This window comes from Aedes aegypti, chromosome 3 (genome assembly GCF_002204515.2).
Source record: "Aedes aegypti strain LVP_AGWG chromosome 3, AaegL5.0 Primary Assembly, whole genome shotgun sequence".
NCBI lineage: Eukaryota > Metazoa > Arthropoda > Insecta > Diptera > Culicidae > Aedes > Aedes aegypti.
In genome coordinates this window covers 15,137,234-15,149,863 of record NC_035109.1, presented here as the reverse complement: position 1 = coordinate 15,149,863, position 12,630 = coordinate 15,137,234, and the positions used below count along the sequence as shown (strand labels likewise).

At 37.2% G+C, this 12,630-nt stretch overlaps 2 protein-coding genes across 3 annotated transcripts in view; one reads left to right on the top strand and one right to left on the bottom strand.

The window, feature by feature from the left end:
- LOC5568056 (YLP motif-containing protein 1) overlaps nucleotides 1–1,744 on the bottom strand; it is a 47,640-nt gene extending 45,896 nt beyond the window's left edge. For both annotated transcript variants that reach the window (XM_021849660.1, XM_021849661.1), the window contains exons 1-2: nucleotides 1,546–1,744; nucleotides 962–1,477 (exon numbers count right to left, since the gene is read on the bottom strand). In XM_021849660.1, the coding sequence (XP_021705352.1) occupies nucleotides 962–1,454 (493 nt within the window). In that variant the 5' untranslated portion in view covers nucleotides 1,455–1,477; nucleotides 1,546–1,744. The remainder of the gene's footprint in view (nucleotides 1–961; nucleotides 1,478–1,545) is intronic.
- Nucleotides 1,745–11,363: 9,619 nt separating this feature from the next.
- LOC5568059 (pre-rRNA-processing protein TSR2 homolog) lies at nucleotides 11,364–12,630 on the top strand. Its single transcript, XM_001651945.2, has 3 exons — nucleotides 11,364–11,640; nucleotides 11,710–11,848; nucleotides 12,203–12,630. Exons 1-3 carry the CDS (start codon nucleotides 11,506–11,508, stop codon nucleotides 12,529–12,531), a joined length of 603 nt encoding a protein of 200 aa, XP_001651995.1. The 5' UTR covers nucleotides 11,364–11,505; the 3' UTR covers nucleotides 12,532–12,630.

The window sequence follows — 12,630 nt, the reverse complement described above, 5'->3', positions numbered from 1 at the left end:
AAATTAGTCAGAGTATTTCGAGAACATTCCTGTGGTCGGAGTTATTCCAGTGGGTCACTGGGTCAGGTCGGGTAAAAAACGACTATTTTTTAAGACATGCCAGCTTATCCTAATTTATTTGCAATGAAAATCATTTTAATTTGCATAAATTATAAATTCCGATATTCAAGATTATAAATGAGTGTTTCGAATGCACCGGATGGGACTAGTGATCCTTTATAGAGGATAAATATAAAGGATTACTAAATGTGACCATTCGGACTAAATGCCCTGCAAAATCAAAATAATGCAGAACCTAATTGAACCAGTTGTTTTATATCTTCAGAATTTCAAAAAATATTTGCTCAAATTCCACCCTTCTTAAATGAGAAATAAATTGTAAATAACGCAGACCAATAATAGAATAGATTTCATAAAGTATGTTAAGGCCGCACGGGACGGTGTTTTAATCACCCTCTCCATTTGTAGAAGCAAATCTGAAGTACTACTCAATATATCGATGCGAAAAATGTATCACTATAATTGTATGTATATAGTGCACAACCCATTAAATTTTCAGTTCAATCGGTTCACTAAAACTAGGATTTGCTTCTGCAAATTTTAGATGATAATTGATAGAGTGAGACAAAAGATAGGGAAAATAACACGGTCTCCCGTGTCACCTTAATCGCATCTCCAACAACTGTAGATTTTAGAAATGGTAACAAAACGCACTTCGATTAAACTGGATTGGATCTCTCATCAGACATTAAAGCCTTACATAACTTTTGAACGATCCTTGACATCAACATAAAAGCAAGATTTGATACAAATTACAATTGTACTGTACTGTTCGTTGTTGTACACAAAATAACTACACATTAGACTATCAATATTCCCATGTTCCAGGTCAAACACTTCCAAATTTTTTTTTTTTTTTCATTCATTGTCCATAAGGGAAAACACAAATTGTTCCACATACCTTGGCTAGCAACACTATCCGGGTGGGGTTCCGAAGGCGGCGGCGGTGCAGCTGAGATGGTTGGTATAGGTGGAGCGACGGCAGCAACCGGAGGAACGGGCCCCACAACGGCCGCAATAGCCGGAGGTGCTGTAGGAACAACGGTGGGGACTACTACCGGGGCAGGAACGGGTTGTGCCATGGCCACTGCCGGCGGAGGAACATTGGTGGCTAGGCCCATATGCTGCAAGGGCATCGGAGCCGGCACTGCCGGCAACGGTTTCCCCATTTGACGGGCATACTGCTCCCCGTATTGGGCATGCCATTGGGCGTATTGCTGCTGGTACTGTTGCCATTGTTGCCATTGGGCGTATTGTTCCGGAGTCATGGCCGAGTAACCACCAGGAAGCGCAGCGGCCGCAGCAGACGCAACCGGAGCCACCGATGGAGGCGCAGCTGCCGTAGCGTATCCCGCATAACCTGGTTGCACTTGCCAACTGTTTGGCCAAGACATCACTCTCCTGCGAGACAGTAAATCTACAAAAACCGATCAATGTGGAAATATAGAGGGGGTAAACAGCGCAGAGAAAAAACACAAATTTTACCTCAATTCGCACGTTTCAGCTGGAAGTTTCGGTGAAAACCTATTTTCCAAAAACAGCTAAACAGTTTAGAATACTTTTTCACTAGAAATAACACGGTTTTTGCACAATAATTTCAACTTTTTTCACTCGAAAGCACCGCTCTCAAACATTATCCATTTTGTTTTACAGCTCAGACTGACAGCGTTTTTCCCGAAAGTGCTTCGTCTCGCGAGTCTCGGCGGGTGGTTGTCAAAAGCGCAAGGTTCACTCGCGCGTACGATGGTTGGTTTGCTTCGAAAAATTGGAACACGCTGAAATTCGTGCATTTTAAAATTTGGTAATCAAGCTTATAAGCGAGGAAGTTTTGAAAAGATGGAAATTTTTAATGTTGATGATGTAATTTCAGAGTTTCACGGGTTTACCGTCCGAATAAACAATACAATACAAAAACAATATAACGTATTGTAACAGTACCATTCAAAACATTAGACACACAATACAAATTACAATACAATTACAATTCATGAAAATAAGAATTTAGATCCTAAAATGTTTAATGAGTTCTTGTTTTTTTTTTTTTTTCAATAATACGAAAGAGCATGTTCTTGCAACTACTTTAGCAATTTTTCCAGCTCAAATAGCGGCTATAACATATTGAAAATTTAATTTTAAAAATTGTTCCAAATATGAACCTCGACACATGTGATCATGTTTGACGTTCACTTTGTGGATAAAAATGCCACAGGGCTTTTAGTTTAACACTGGGATTGTTCCTATCTGACGTTTCGGAAGGGACACGGAAAACAAAATATACCCAAAAATATGAGTTTAAACCAAGGGGTGTGACAAAATCTCAAAAACAATAAAAAAAATTATTGACTTTAACCAATGAAAATCTGAGTAAACAAGTGGGACAGGGCTTTAGGATCCTATTGTAAGGTATTATGGATCCGACAGAAATAAGGACAATGAGTAGATGAAAAATCCAAATTTAGTATTATACCATTTAATTCCACTAGAGTTTGTATCCTTTGACATATACGCGTATTTCGACCTCAACTGTAAGGCCGTCTTCAGTGTCGTGTACTAGGACTCGACGAGTCTAGTACACGACGCTGAAGACGGCCTTACAGTTGAGGTCGAAATACGTGTATCTGTCAAAGGATACAAACTCTAGTGGAATTAAATGGTATAGTACTAAATTCGGATTTTTCATCTACTTATAGGTATTCTACTAAACAGCTCGAAGATTTATTGTCATCAAGGACAATGTTATTTTTTAAATATATTTTTTCTCAATCTCCAAGCATCGCGACTAATATTTGAATAAAGCGCTGTGTTCATAAACATCGTAAGAATGCAGCGCCACACATGTCATTATGACAGTTATGTCGGGAACGAGTCACACGTTGCGTGTCCCACACGCGCGTTCCGATTTAGTGGGCGCGCGACAATATAAAACCATTGAAATCCCATACAATGTTCTGTTACAATATATTAGATTATTATTGCATTGTACACTCAGGCAAATGGACTATCGAAATACATAGGGACCACCCAAGCAACAATTCAGTGCAATTGATAAACATGTATGCTTAACTAGTGTTCGACAATAGCCGTGGCAGTTTAACAAGAGTTAATGTTGTACAAAGCGACGAATAAATGTTGCATATAGTCTAAGCGGCGCTTTAGTTCCTCAATTTTATATCATTTCATAATTGATCGAATAAAAGTTTAAACTGTGGTGGCAATGTACATTATTAAATATGTTTTCAAAGTAATTGAAAAAGAGGTTTTGTAAAATAAGATGCTGTTGTTCAATATGTGGCACACAGAATAACAAGCACATTCAATGTTTAACAACATTTGCTTAGTAACTGTTCACAGCTTTAGTTAAATCACTTGATACTGCAATGATCTGATGTTTATAATATTGTTTACTTCCAAATCGAGAATTCAGTGCGATGTTTTTTTTTAATAGACAATCACGCAACTAACAGATGATCAATGGATGCACGACTACGAAACAATTTTTGCCTTAATAAAAGTTTATCTGCGCTGTTTTATTAAGCTATCCATTGTTTAATGATAGTCGTACCTAAAATGAAATCATTATTAAAGTGTTATTCGCCCAAAAATGGAGAATCTGTTCAATAACAACTTTTTCATTGTACATGTTTGTTCAATGGGCTTACTTCGGCTATTTGACAGTAGTAACATTATAAATAGACTCTTCAATGTTTATACAACGTTTGAACCACCAGTTATCCATCGAATATCCAAAAATACTTGTTCAGTGTTTGTCTGATACGGTTGTATAACGAGTAATTACATAATTGTGGAAGAAAAGTTGTAGAAGTCAATATTACCCAACATCACCGTCATTCAAAATAAAAGCCCAAATACAGTATTCATTCAACCACATGAGAAAGAAAGTGCTGCTTTGTGAAGTTTTACCGGCGTAATCCGTGCGAAAATAGTGAATATGTGAAGATTTGAATTATCGGTAGTGTATTGTGTTGGTGTATGGCTGATTTTGAAACTCTAATTTTGCGATTGTAGTACTTAGATGGTTTTGAAGGTACTATGCCACCAATAGAACCGATGAAGCTTCGCAGTGTTTAATGCAAATTGTGTATCACGTTTGATGTTTGCCTCGATGTTTGGAAGTTAATCGCGAAAAAATTTGCACAGTAATACCGCTTGGGCCTGCGGTCTAGCGAAGACCGAGTGTCTTGTTTGACTAAGTGAAAATATGAAGGAAATGGTTCGAATTATTGGGTCAACAGCGTCGTAGTCAAGAAATTTGGTGAGATTGTTCTGATCTGTTTTGTTACCTTAATATACTAAATATGTGCCAGTTCCAAAAAAGCATATCTTTGGATTTGGAAGTGTGTTTGTATTATCATTATCCATTTGATAACGGTAATGCACACATGCGGGGCTTATTGTTGGTGAAAGTGACTTCTGAATGGACGTGTCTCTCCAGCCATTCTGAAATGGGTCACTGGATCTGCAATAGAGCTATCACCTTCTAACTCCTGGACTAAAGCTATCTGCAATAGCATAAAAAACATTGCAGAAAGATTTCTTCCTTAATATCACTGCCGGACAGTGGGTGTTAGTTGGATTACACACACACACAAATACAGTATTCATTCAACCACATGTTTATATAAAGTGATTGTTCGTCTATTATTGAACCGTAATAAAGCTGATAGCTTTGATAAGTGTTGTGTTTGAGACCTTGTCACTAACAAGGTTTAACAATGGTGTTAAGACGATATTTGAACAACACATTTACGATAACCTGTTCGATAATCTTGCTGAATCTTTAAATACTGCTTTGAACCTGCTGTAGTGTGTAACCTTGATTGGAGCAGTGGAAATGCAAGTGCCTGCAAATCGGAAGGTCCTGAGTTCGAGCCCCGGCATCACAACAATGTTTAATTAATCGAAATAAAAAAAAATCGTTCTAGGTTCACAGATATGTATATGGAATAAAGTGTATAAAAATACGAATATTTTTCCTATTTCTAGTTAAAATAAATGTTGAAGAAGCATCAAAGAAACTTCGTGTGGTACGTTTATACAATCAATTCTATAAATAAATATGGTAGCCATACCAGTCGCATAAAGCACCAAAACAGACTGTGTTCAGCATGTTTTCTGTTGATCTAATGCTGAACAAAGCCTACTATTTTGTATACCCGTGATCATAAGTAATAATGGCATCCATAACTTTTCTTCCACAATTAAGAAACAACACGTCATACAATCCTGTTGCATAAACACTGAACAAGCGTTACTTTATGTGCTATGGATACCTTGTGGTTGAAATGTTGAATAATCATTGCCGTGGCTGCGTATAATCTTACTACTGTTGAACAGCCGAGGTAGGATTATCGAATAAACATGTACTATATAACATTGATAAAATGGTTGTTGTTGAATAGATTCTCCATTTCTGGTCGAATAAGGCTTGAATAATAGTTTTATTGTAACTAAGTCGATTATTAAGCAACTAATAGTTTAATAAAACAGCTCTGAGGAACTTTTCTTAAGGCAAAAATTGTTTCTTGGGCACTTAAGAAAATTCGCCACAAAAAAATCGGGGTTTAAATTCATTGCTTTGCTTTCCCGCATAGAGAATCACAGTTCGCCTTACATTCAATACAATTACCCAAGTAACCATTAGCACTAATAATAAGCCCTTAATCAGCATCATAAATGCGTACATGCATTATAATAGCACCACAAATGCTTACACACCTTATAACAGCACTTCCGCTGCATAGAAACCCTATTACAGCATCATTAATGCTTCTAAGCCTGATGCATACGGGCATTAAATAAGCACTATATTGGCTCTATATTCCCACACAGGGCCTGTTTAAATGCCATCCAGTGTTTTGACAGATATACCACGTGCTTTGTGTTTACATATAGTGGTGAGAGGGAGTCAAACATAAGTCTTCTCACTACTACAATTGCAGGTTTTATGACGGGGAAAAGTGGTGGTTTAAATTGGTCACTTTTCTTTCCAATACTATTCATCTTATGTGGGCGAAGGAGCAAAGGAGCAGAACTTCAACAACTCAACAATACAGGTGTCGCAGGTTCGAGACGCAAAATGAGGAATTTCATCATCATAAAACAAGGATCAATATGTGGCAATTTCAAGTCCTTAAAAGGATTAAAACCACCAAAATGAATAAGTCTGATACGGAGAAGTACTATCTCAATCATTTTATTACATTTTGCATACTATTCGAGGTTTCCATTTTCATTCATTTATTCATTTACCTCGTGTACCAGCTGCTTGACCGCATACGCGAAAGCTCTCTGGCTGCGTACGCGAAAGCACAAAATATTCGCCCGAAAAACCTGGCGAAAACAACTCACGTGGTCTTATATCAGCACTAGTGATGCCGAGAAGCACGGTTATATCTTCGCATTATAATGGCACGCTATTTCGCCTTTTCTGGCATTATAATAGCATTATATGCGTATATAAAACTGCCAAGCATCAAATGATTACCCTATATGCGCATATAATGCTGTTACCGTGCCGCATTATCTTGCTTACTGGTTACTTGGGTAATCACTTTTATCTGTTAAGCTTAATGTACTCCGAACAGTTGATTTTATGTTGAACTGTATGCAGTCTAAGGCTTAAGACGTTTAAAAATGGTTTGCGTGATGCATGCCAAACAGTAACAATAAAAGATACTGTCCGTATATTGTAAAATTATACGGAGTTTCAAATCTCCAAGAAATGGTAAAATTATTGCTTGACATTCTGCGAAACGGTCATTACCGCAAAACACTAACACATTTACATTTTACCGTATACAACCTATTTTAACAGTTTGATAAACAGTGGCTCGCTTTAGTGTTTGTGAGCGATGTACCTACAATATTTTAATCGTTTCGCCATTTGTTTTGTTTGGTTTAGAAGAGTAAAAAAAACTCGTGCGGACATAAATTTTCAAATGGCGGATCTTTATTTGAGAAGGATTCAAGCTTCTTCCCTCTGTTTTAAGGCTTGTGAGCTAGCCCAAGTAACCAGTAAGCACGATAATGGGGCACGGTAACAGCATTATATGCGCATATAGGGTAATCATTTGATGCTTGGCAGTTTTATATACGCATATAATGCTATTATAATGCCAGAAAAGGCGAAATAGCGTGCCATTATAATGCGAAGATATAACCGTGCTTCTCGGCATCACTAGTGCTGATATAAGACCACGTTAGAAACGTCAGTTGTTTTCGCCAGGTTTTTCGGGCGAATATTTTGTGCTTTCGCGTACGCAGCCAGAGAGCTTTCGTGTATGCGGCCAAGCAGCTGGTACACGAGGTAAATAAATAAATGAATGAAAATGGAAACCTCGAATAGTATGCAAAATGTAATAAAATGATTGAGATAGTACTTCTCCGTATCAGACTTATTCATTTTGGTGGTTTTAATCCTTTTGAGGACTTGAAATTGCCACATATTGATCCTTGTTTTATGATGATGAAATTCCTCATTTTGCGTCTCGAACCTGCGACACCTGTATTGTTGAGTTGTTGAAGTTCTGCTCCTTTGCTCCTTCGTCCACATAAGATGAATAGTATTGGAAAGAAAAGTGACCAATTTAAACCACCACTTTTCCCCGTCATAAAAGCTGCAATTGTAGTAGTGAGAAGACTTGTGTTTGACTCCCTCTCACCACTATATGTAAACACAAAGCACGTGGTATATCTGTCAAAACACTAGATGGCATTTAAACAGGCCCTGTATGCGAATATAGAGCCAATATAGTGCTTATTTAATGCCCGTATGCATCAGGCTTAGAAGCATTAATGATGCTGTAATAGGGTTTCTATGCAGCGGAAGTGCTGTTATAGGGTGTGTAAGCATTTGTGGTGCTATTATAATGCATGTACGCATTTATGATGCTGATTAAGGGCTTATTATTAGTGCTTATGGTTACTTGGGAGATTCCAAGTGACCCGTTTCATATCCAGATTTCTCAGGTAAGAAGAATTCATTCCGTGTAACTTAGATCCAAGTTCTAATGGGCACCAATTTGTTGTTTCCAGGATGTGTTGTTGCAGTGATATGAAACCAACAAATTATTACCGTTACCGTTCTTCCTGTAATTTTCTAGCTGAGAAATCGTGCTTCCAAGGCCCAGGATTATGTGAGCAAGAACCCCCAGAGTTTGGAACGGCGAAAAAAGCAGAAAAAGTGGAGAAATAAGAAACGCAATCTGTTTTACAGTGTGATTGCTCTAATATGAATAAAAATGCATAACAGTTCAAATCCATTGATCTTTCATTGATTAATCATAACAGGGATAATTCTTGGGTTAAATACTATTCCTCACAATTAAACGATAATTACATATACAGTATTTGTTTTGATTTAAATTATAAAGTTCAACCATTCTCTACCTGTTTGGATTACAGTAGATTGATAAAAAAAAATGGAAGGTATGTGAACCGTTTGGCAGATTGTAATGAAAAAATGTTGTTCGACAAAATCGGCCTTTTTGAATGGTTACATAACTTAACCGCCTATTCCCCACATTGTAATTTGTGCAATTACCATTCCCCGAACTGTAAAACCCGTTTATGGTATTGTTGGTTTATTGTTATTTTTAATTTTACACCGAATTACGCGAATACTGTTGTTAATTGTTGTGGATTGAATGGGAAACAGTAGATGTATGGTTCATAATTATGCGGGTTATGAAACCAAACTTTGAAAACAAAAAAATGTTTTCGCGGCAACCTGGAATCGAACCAAAGACCAAATCGAAAGTTAAGCCCGTGCGTGCACCACGTGCCTATCGATGCCTTGATGTGAGTTGATGCTAAAACGATATTTAAAGCGTTCGTATTGCAATAACCGTTCCACCTTTCATAAGGCAAAATGTATGCATTTCGATAGTCTAGTTCACAGCATGTAAATTCAATCAAGATTAACGTTGCTTCGACATTCAATTACAATATGCTGTATTGTATACAATACGGTCTATTGTACATTATTGTTTATTCCATTCACTGAATGGTCCGTTTTTATCCGGACGCTTCCGTATCTGAAAATCAAAACAAGAATATTTGATTTTTCTATTTTTCTAATGTGTTTTCCTATCTATTTTAGGTTTATGTGTAGCGGTGATAAGGGCTTTAGTGAAGATGTCATTCGGGAATAAACCGCTAATCATGCTGCTTGGAAATCTAATGCAGAGGAAGATTTTAAATCAACACTGATGGATGGAATGTTGTCACAATAATAATGAATGAGCAATGCTACTACTCAAACTGATAAATTATCAATAGTTTCTACGACATTTCAATTTTATTCTTGAGCATTGAATAGATTTGGTCTTTGTTATAGCAAGTCTTTCATTTTCGAATCGTGAGAGAAAATTAAGAAGAAAATTGTCGCCAAAAATTTTACTGCATTATCTATTCTGCTCACTCGAACCGTTTCGTTTTAGGGCTCATTAACAAGTTTCATAACGCTAAAGGGGGTGGGTGGGTGTCTTCATGATGTTACGGCTCATACAAAATTTGTAGAATATGCATACAAAAAGCGTTACGAGGGGGTGGGTGGGTGTCAAAATTGACCATTTTCGGCGTTATGAAATAAATGAATGAACCCTTACGCATAATCTGGCGTTTTGTGAAAGTCATGCCCCCACCCCTATTCGAGTAAAGTTATGTCCGTGATCCCATGGAATCTCGCCTATAACTGTGCCTAGATTTGTGGATTATTTTGATATTCAAGACTTATGGAAATTTAGCAAGGATCCTGTGAGAATTTCGCTAGGGATCACGGCGGATTCATGCTCATTGTTCTAACGAAAACAATTCCTGCATGTCAATAATTCCGACTTTCAGATGGAATTTTATCATCAGCATCGTTCTAAGATTAATATTACAAATCTTACCAATGTTGAACCAAATATTCGTTTTATTTTTATTTGAGTTAGGTACCTAAAATAAGATGAAACAAAAATTAAACAAATAATTATAGCATTTATGAAAATCAGAATACAAAAATAAATCTGAATAGGGCAATGAAAATCTTCGACATAAAATGAATGAAATTATTTATTGCGACGGCGAATTTGAAAAATTACTAAAATGCTGCTACTAAATCGTCGCAGTTACTTCAAATCGTGTTGATGTCTTCTTCGCGATTATTCCTGATTGCCATGAGACATGATCGCGCGGTAGGGGCTCATTCACAAATTTCATAACGCTGAAGGGGGTGGGTGGGTGTCCACATGATGTTACGGTTCATACAAAATTTGTAGAATACTCATACAAAAAGCGTTACGACGGGGTGGGTGGGTGTCATGAAATAAATGAATAAACCCAAACACAAAAACGATTTGAAGTAACTGCGACGATCTACAAGCGTTTTTCAAGATCATGGGAGCGAGAATTTTTCTCGCAACGCAGAATAAATTAGTTTCTAATATTTTTGCGTGTACACTGTAAACTCAGCATTACCCTTTAATGTGTAAAAAATACCCATTATTTGAAGATATATGGAGCTGTCAAAATAATGGGCACTTGTCAACTTTCTATAATGGGTGAATAATGCCCTCTTTCATATTCTGAATGTTTACTCAGTAATGGGTGAAAAACTTGTTAGGAAAGTTCGATCTTCTGGCTTTGATTACAATGAGGCCAGGCAAACCGGCGTTTCTCTACAAATAAAGGTAAATTAATATTCTCAGAAGCATAAACAACTATTCGTTTATTAATATCGTTCCACATTTTTTCAAGGCTTCAAAAATAAATGAATGAAAAAAGAGCAGTCTTGGGAGTCAACATGTGCATCAAAATTAGTAGTTTAAAACAAAGGTACTGATGAATTCTAGATTCCATGAACTGTTTATTAAAAGAAAATAAAGTGTTTTTACAATGAAAACTATATCCTGTTATTATTTTCATTACTATTCACCTAATTAACTAAGTTTTATAAATGAATGCAACGAATAAAATAATAAAGAGTACATTTTACCCGTTATCCGTAAAAACCCAGCAGCGATAATGGGTAAAATTTACTCGCTGATTTGACGTACAAGCTGTTTACCCATTAAAGAGTACAAGTGCTTTACTCTTTTTAAGAGTTAAACTAGTTTCTTTCAAAGAGGGTACTTTTTTACCCTTTAAAGGGTACTTTGAGCTTACAGTGTAGTAAATTTAACATACATGTAAATTTTGTTTCCCCGTGTATTTTTTTCGATCCATTTTCTGAACAAGTTCATTGATTCATCGAATTCATTTTGCGTTCATCATGATCAAAACAGCTAACTGTCAAAAGCCAGTCATCAGCATCTGTTTTCATCGGACCCTTATTTTGACAATCGAAAAATGTGTTCCAGTGTTTAGCTTTGTGCTACGACTATTTGTATCGCGATTCCGGAGGTAAATTTCCGAAATTTCGTCCCTTCCCTTCGGCACATCATGGCTAGCAGCTCCCAGATCCCGTTGGCTCAGCTTCAGCCTGTTTTCAAGGAAATCGTCGAACACATTTTCAATCGCTGGACCGCTCTTCGACTGGCGGTAGAACATGGCATGGGAGGACCGCTGGGATTGAATGTGAGTTTGCTTACAATATGAACATTTTTGAATATTTAGGTTCTAACAATAATGTTCGTGCATTTGCAGACTGCAATAGAAATTATTAATTATATTACCTGTTACTGTACGGAAAATAAAAAAGTCGATTCCTACGACCTGCGGGAAGTTATGGAAGAAATCATGGACCAGGAATTCGAAACCATTTGTGAAGATGAGTCCGTTGATGGTAAGCAATAGAGCAGAAGTACCGGCTTAGGCCATACCGCCAGTTGTAGCCATAGTGGAATAAATACCGTTTAAAATAGCAAATCAGCATGAAACATTCACATGATAAACTTAAGCTACCTACATTTATTTACTCGTTCGGATTGTTTAAACAATAGAAGAAGTAATTAATTTTATCTTATACACCTAATCTGGCAGGGATATTCCTAATTTGCACTCTCATAAAAAATCAATGTGATTGGCTAATGCAGAAACCGAAGTTAAATATCAGGCCAAAACCAAAACCGATGCTTCTACCCTACCAAATTTTAAAAGAAAATGTGGACAGATACCTACATATTCCTATATTCCACAGAAATCAGCGATCTCCTGGTCAAATACCTGAACATGTTGAAGGAAAACAAAGAAGACCAGGTGAGGCTGGAATTAGCTCGAATGGGTCCGTGCGAGATTTGGATCAAGTCAGGAAATAGAATAAAAATGCAATCGATGGACGACAGCAGCGGAACCGATGCTGATGATGATGACATGGATCAGGATCAAGATATGGATATGGAGTCAACGCCACCCGCGACAAGATCAGATATGAATCCCTCCCCTAGTACGCAAGGTTCAACGACACAGTTTCTCGAGGAAGATGTAGATCCGGGATGGACACAGGTTCGCGGTAGGCGAAGAAGATAAAACATTGAATGGGGAATAATAATGCGTGGCTGGAAAATCAATTTCGTAAGGATTGTGTGTTCGGATGACGACCTGTAATATATTTCTACCTACTCGTAA

What these genes read in the sequence shown, in the direction of transcription:
- LOC5568059 (XM_001651945.2), top strand. Translation starts at nt 11,506, where the DNA reads ATGGCTAGCAGCTCCCAGATCCCGTTGGCTCAGCTTCAGCCTGTTTTC. An exon ending in GAGGACCGCTGGGATTGAAT is followed by an intron (nt 11,641 to 11,709) that starts GTGAGTTTGCTT and finishes GTGCATTTGCAG; the next exon opens with ACTGCAATAGAAATTATTAA. An exon ending in TGAAGATGAGTCCGTTGATG is followed by an intron (nt 11,849 to 12,202) that starts GTAAGCAATAGA and finishes TATATTCCACAG; the next exon opens with AAATCAGCGATCTCCTGGTC.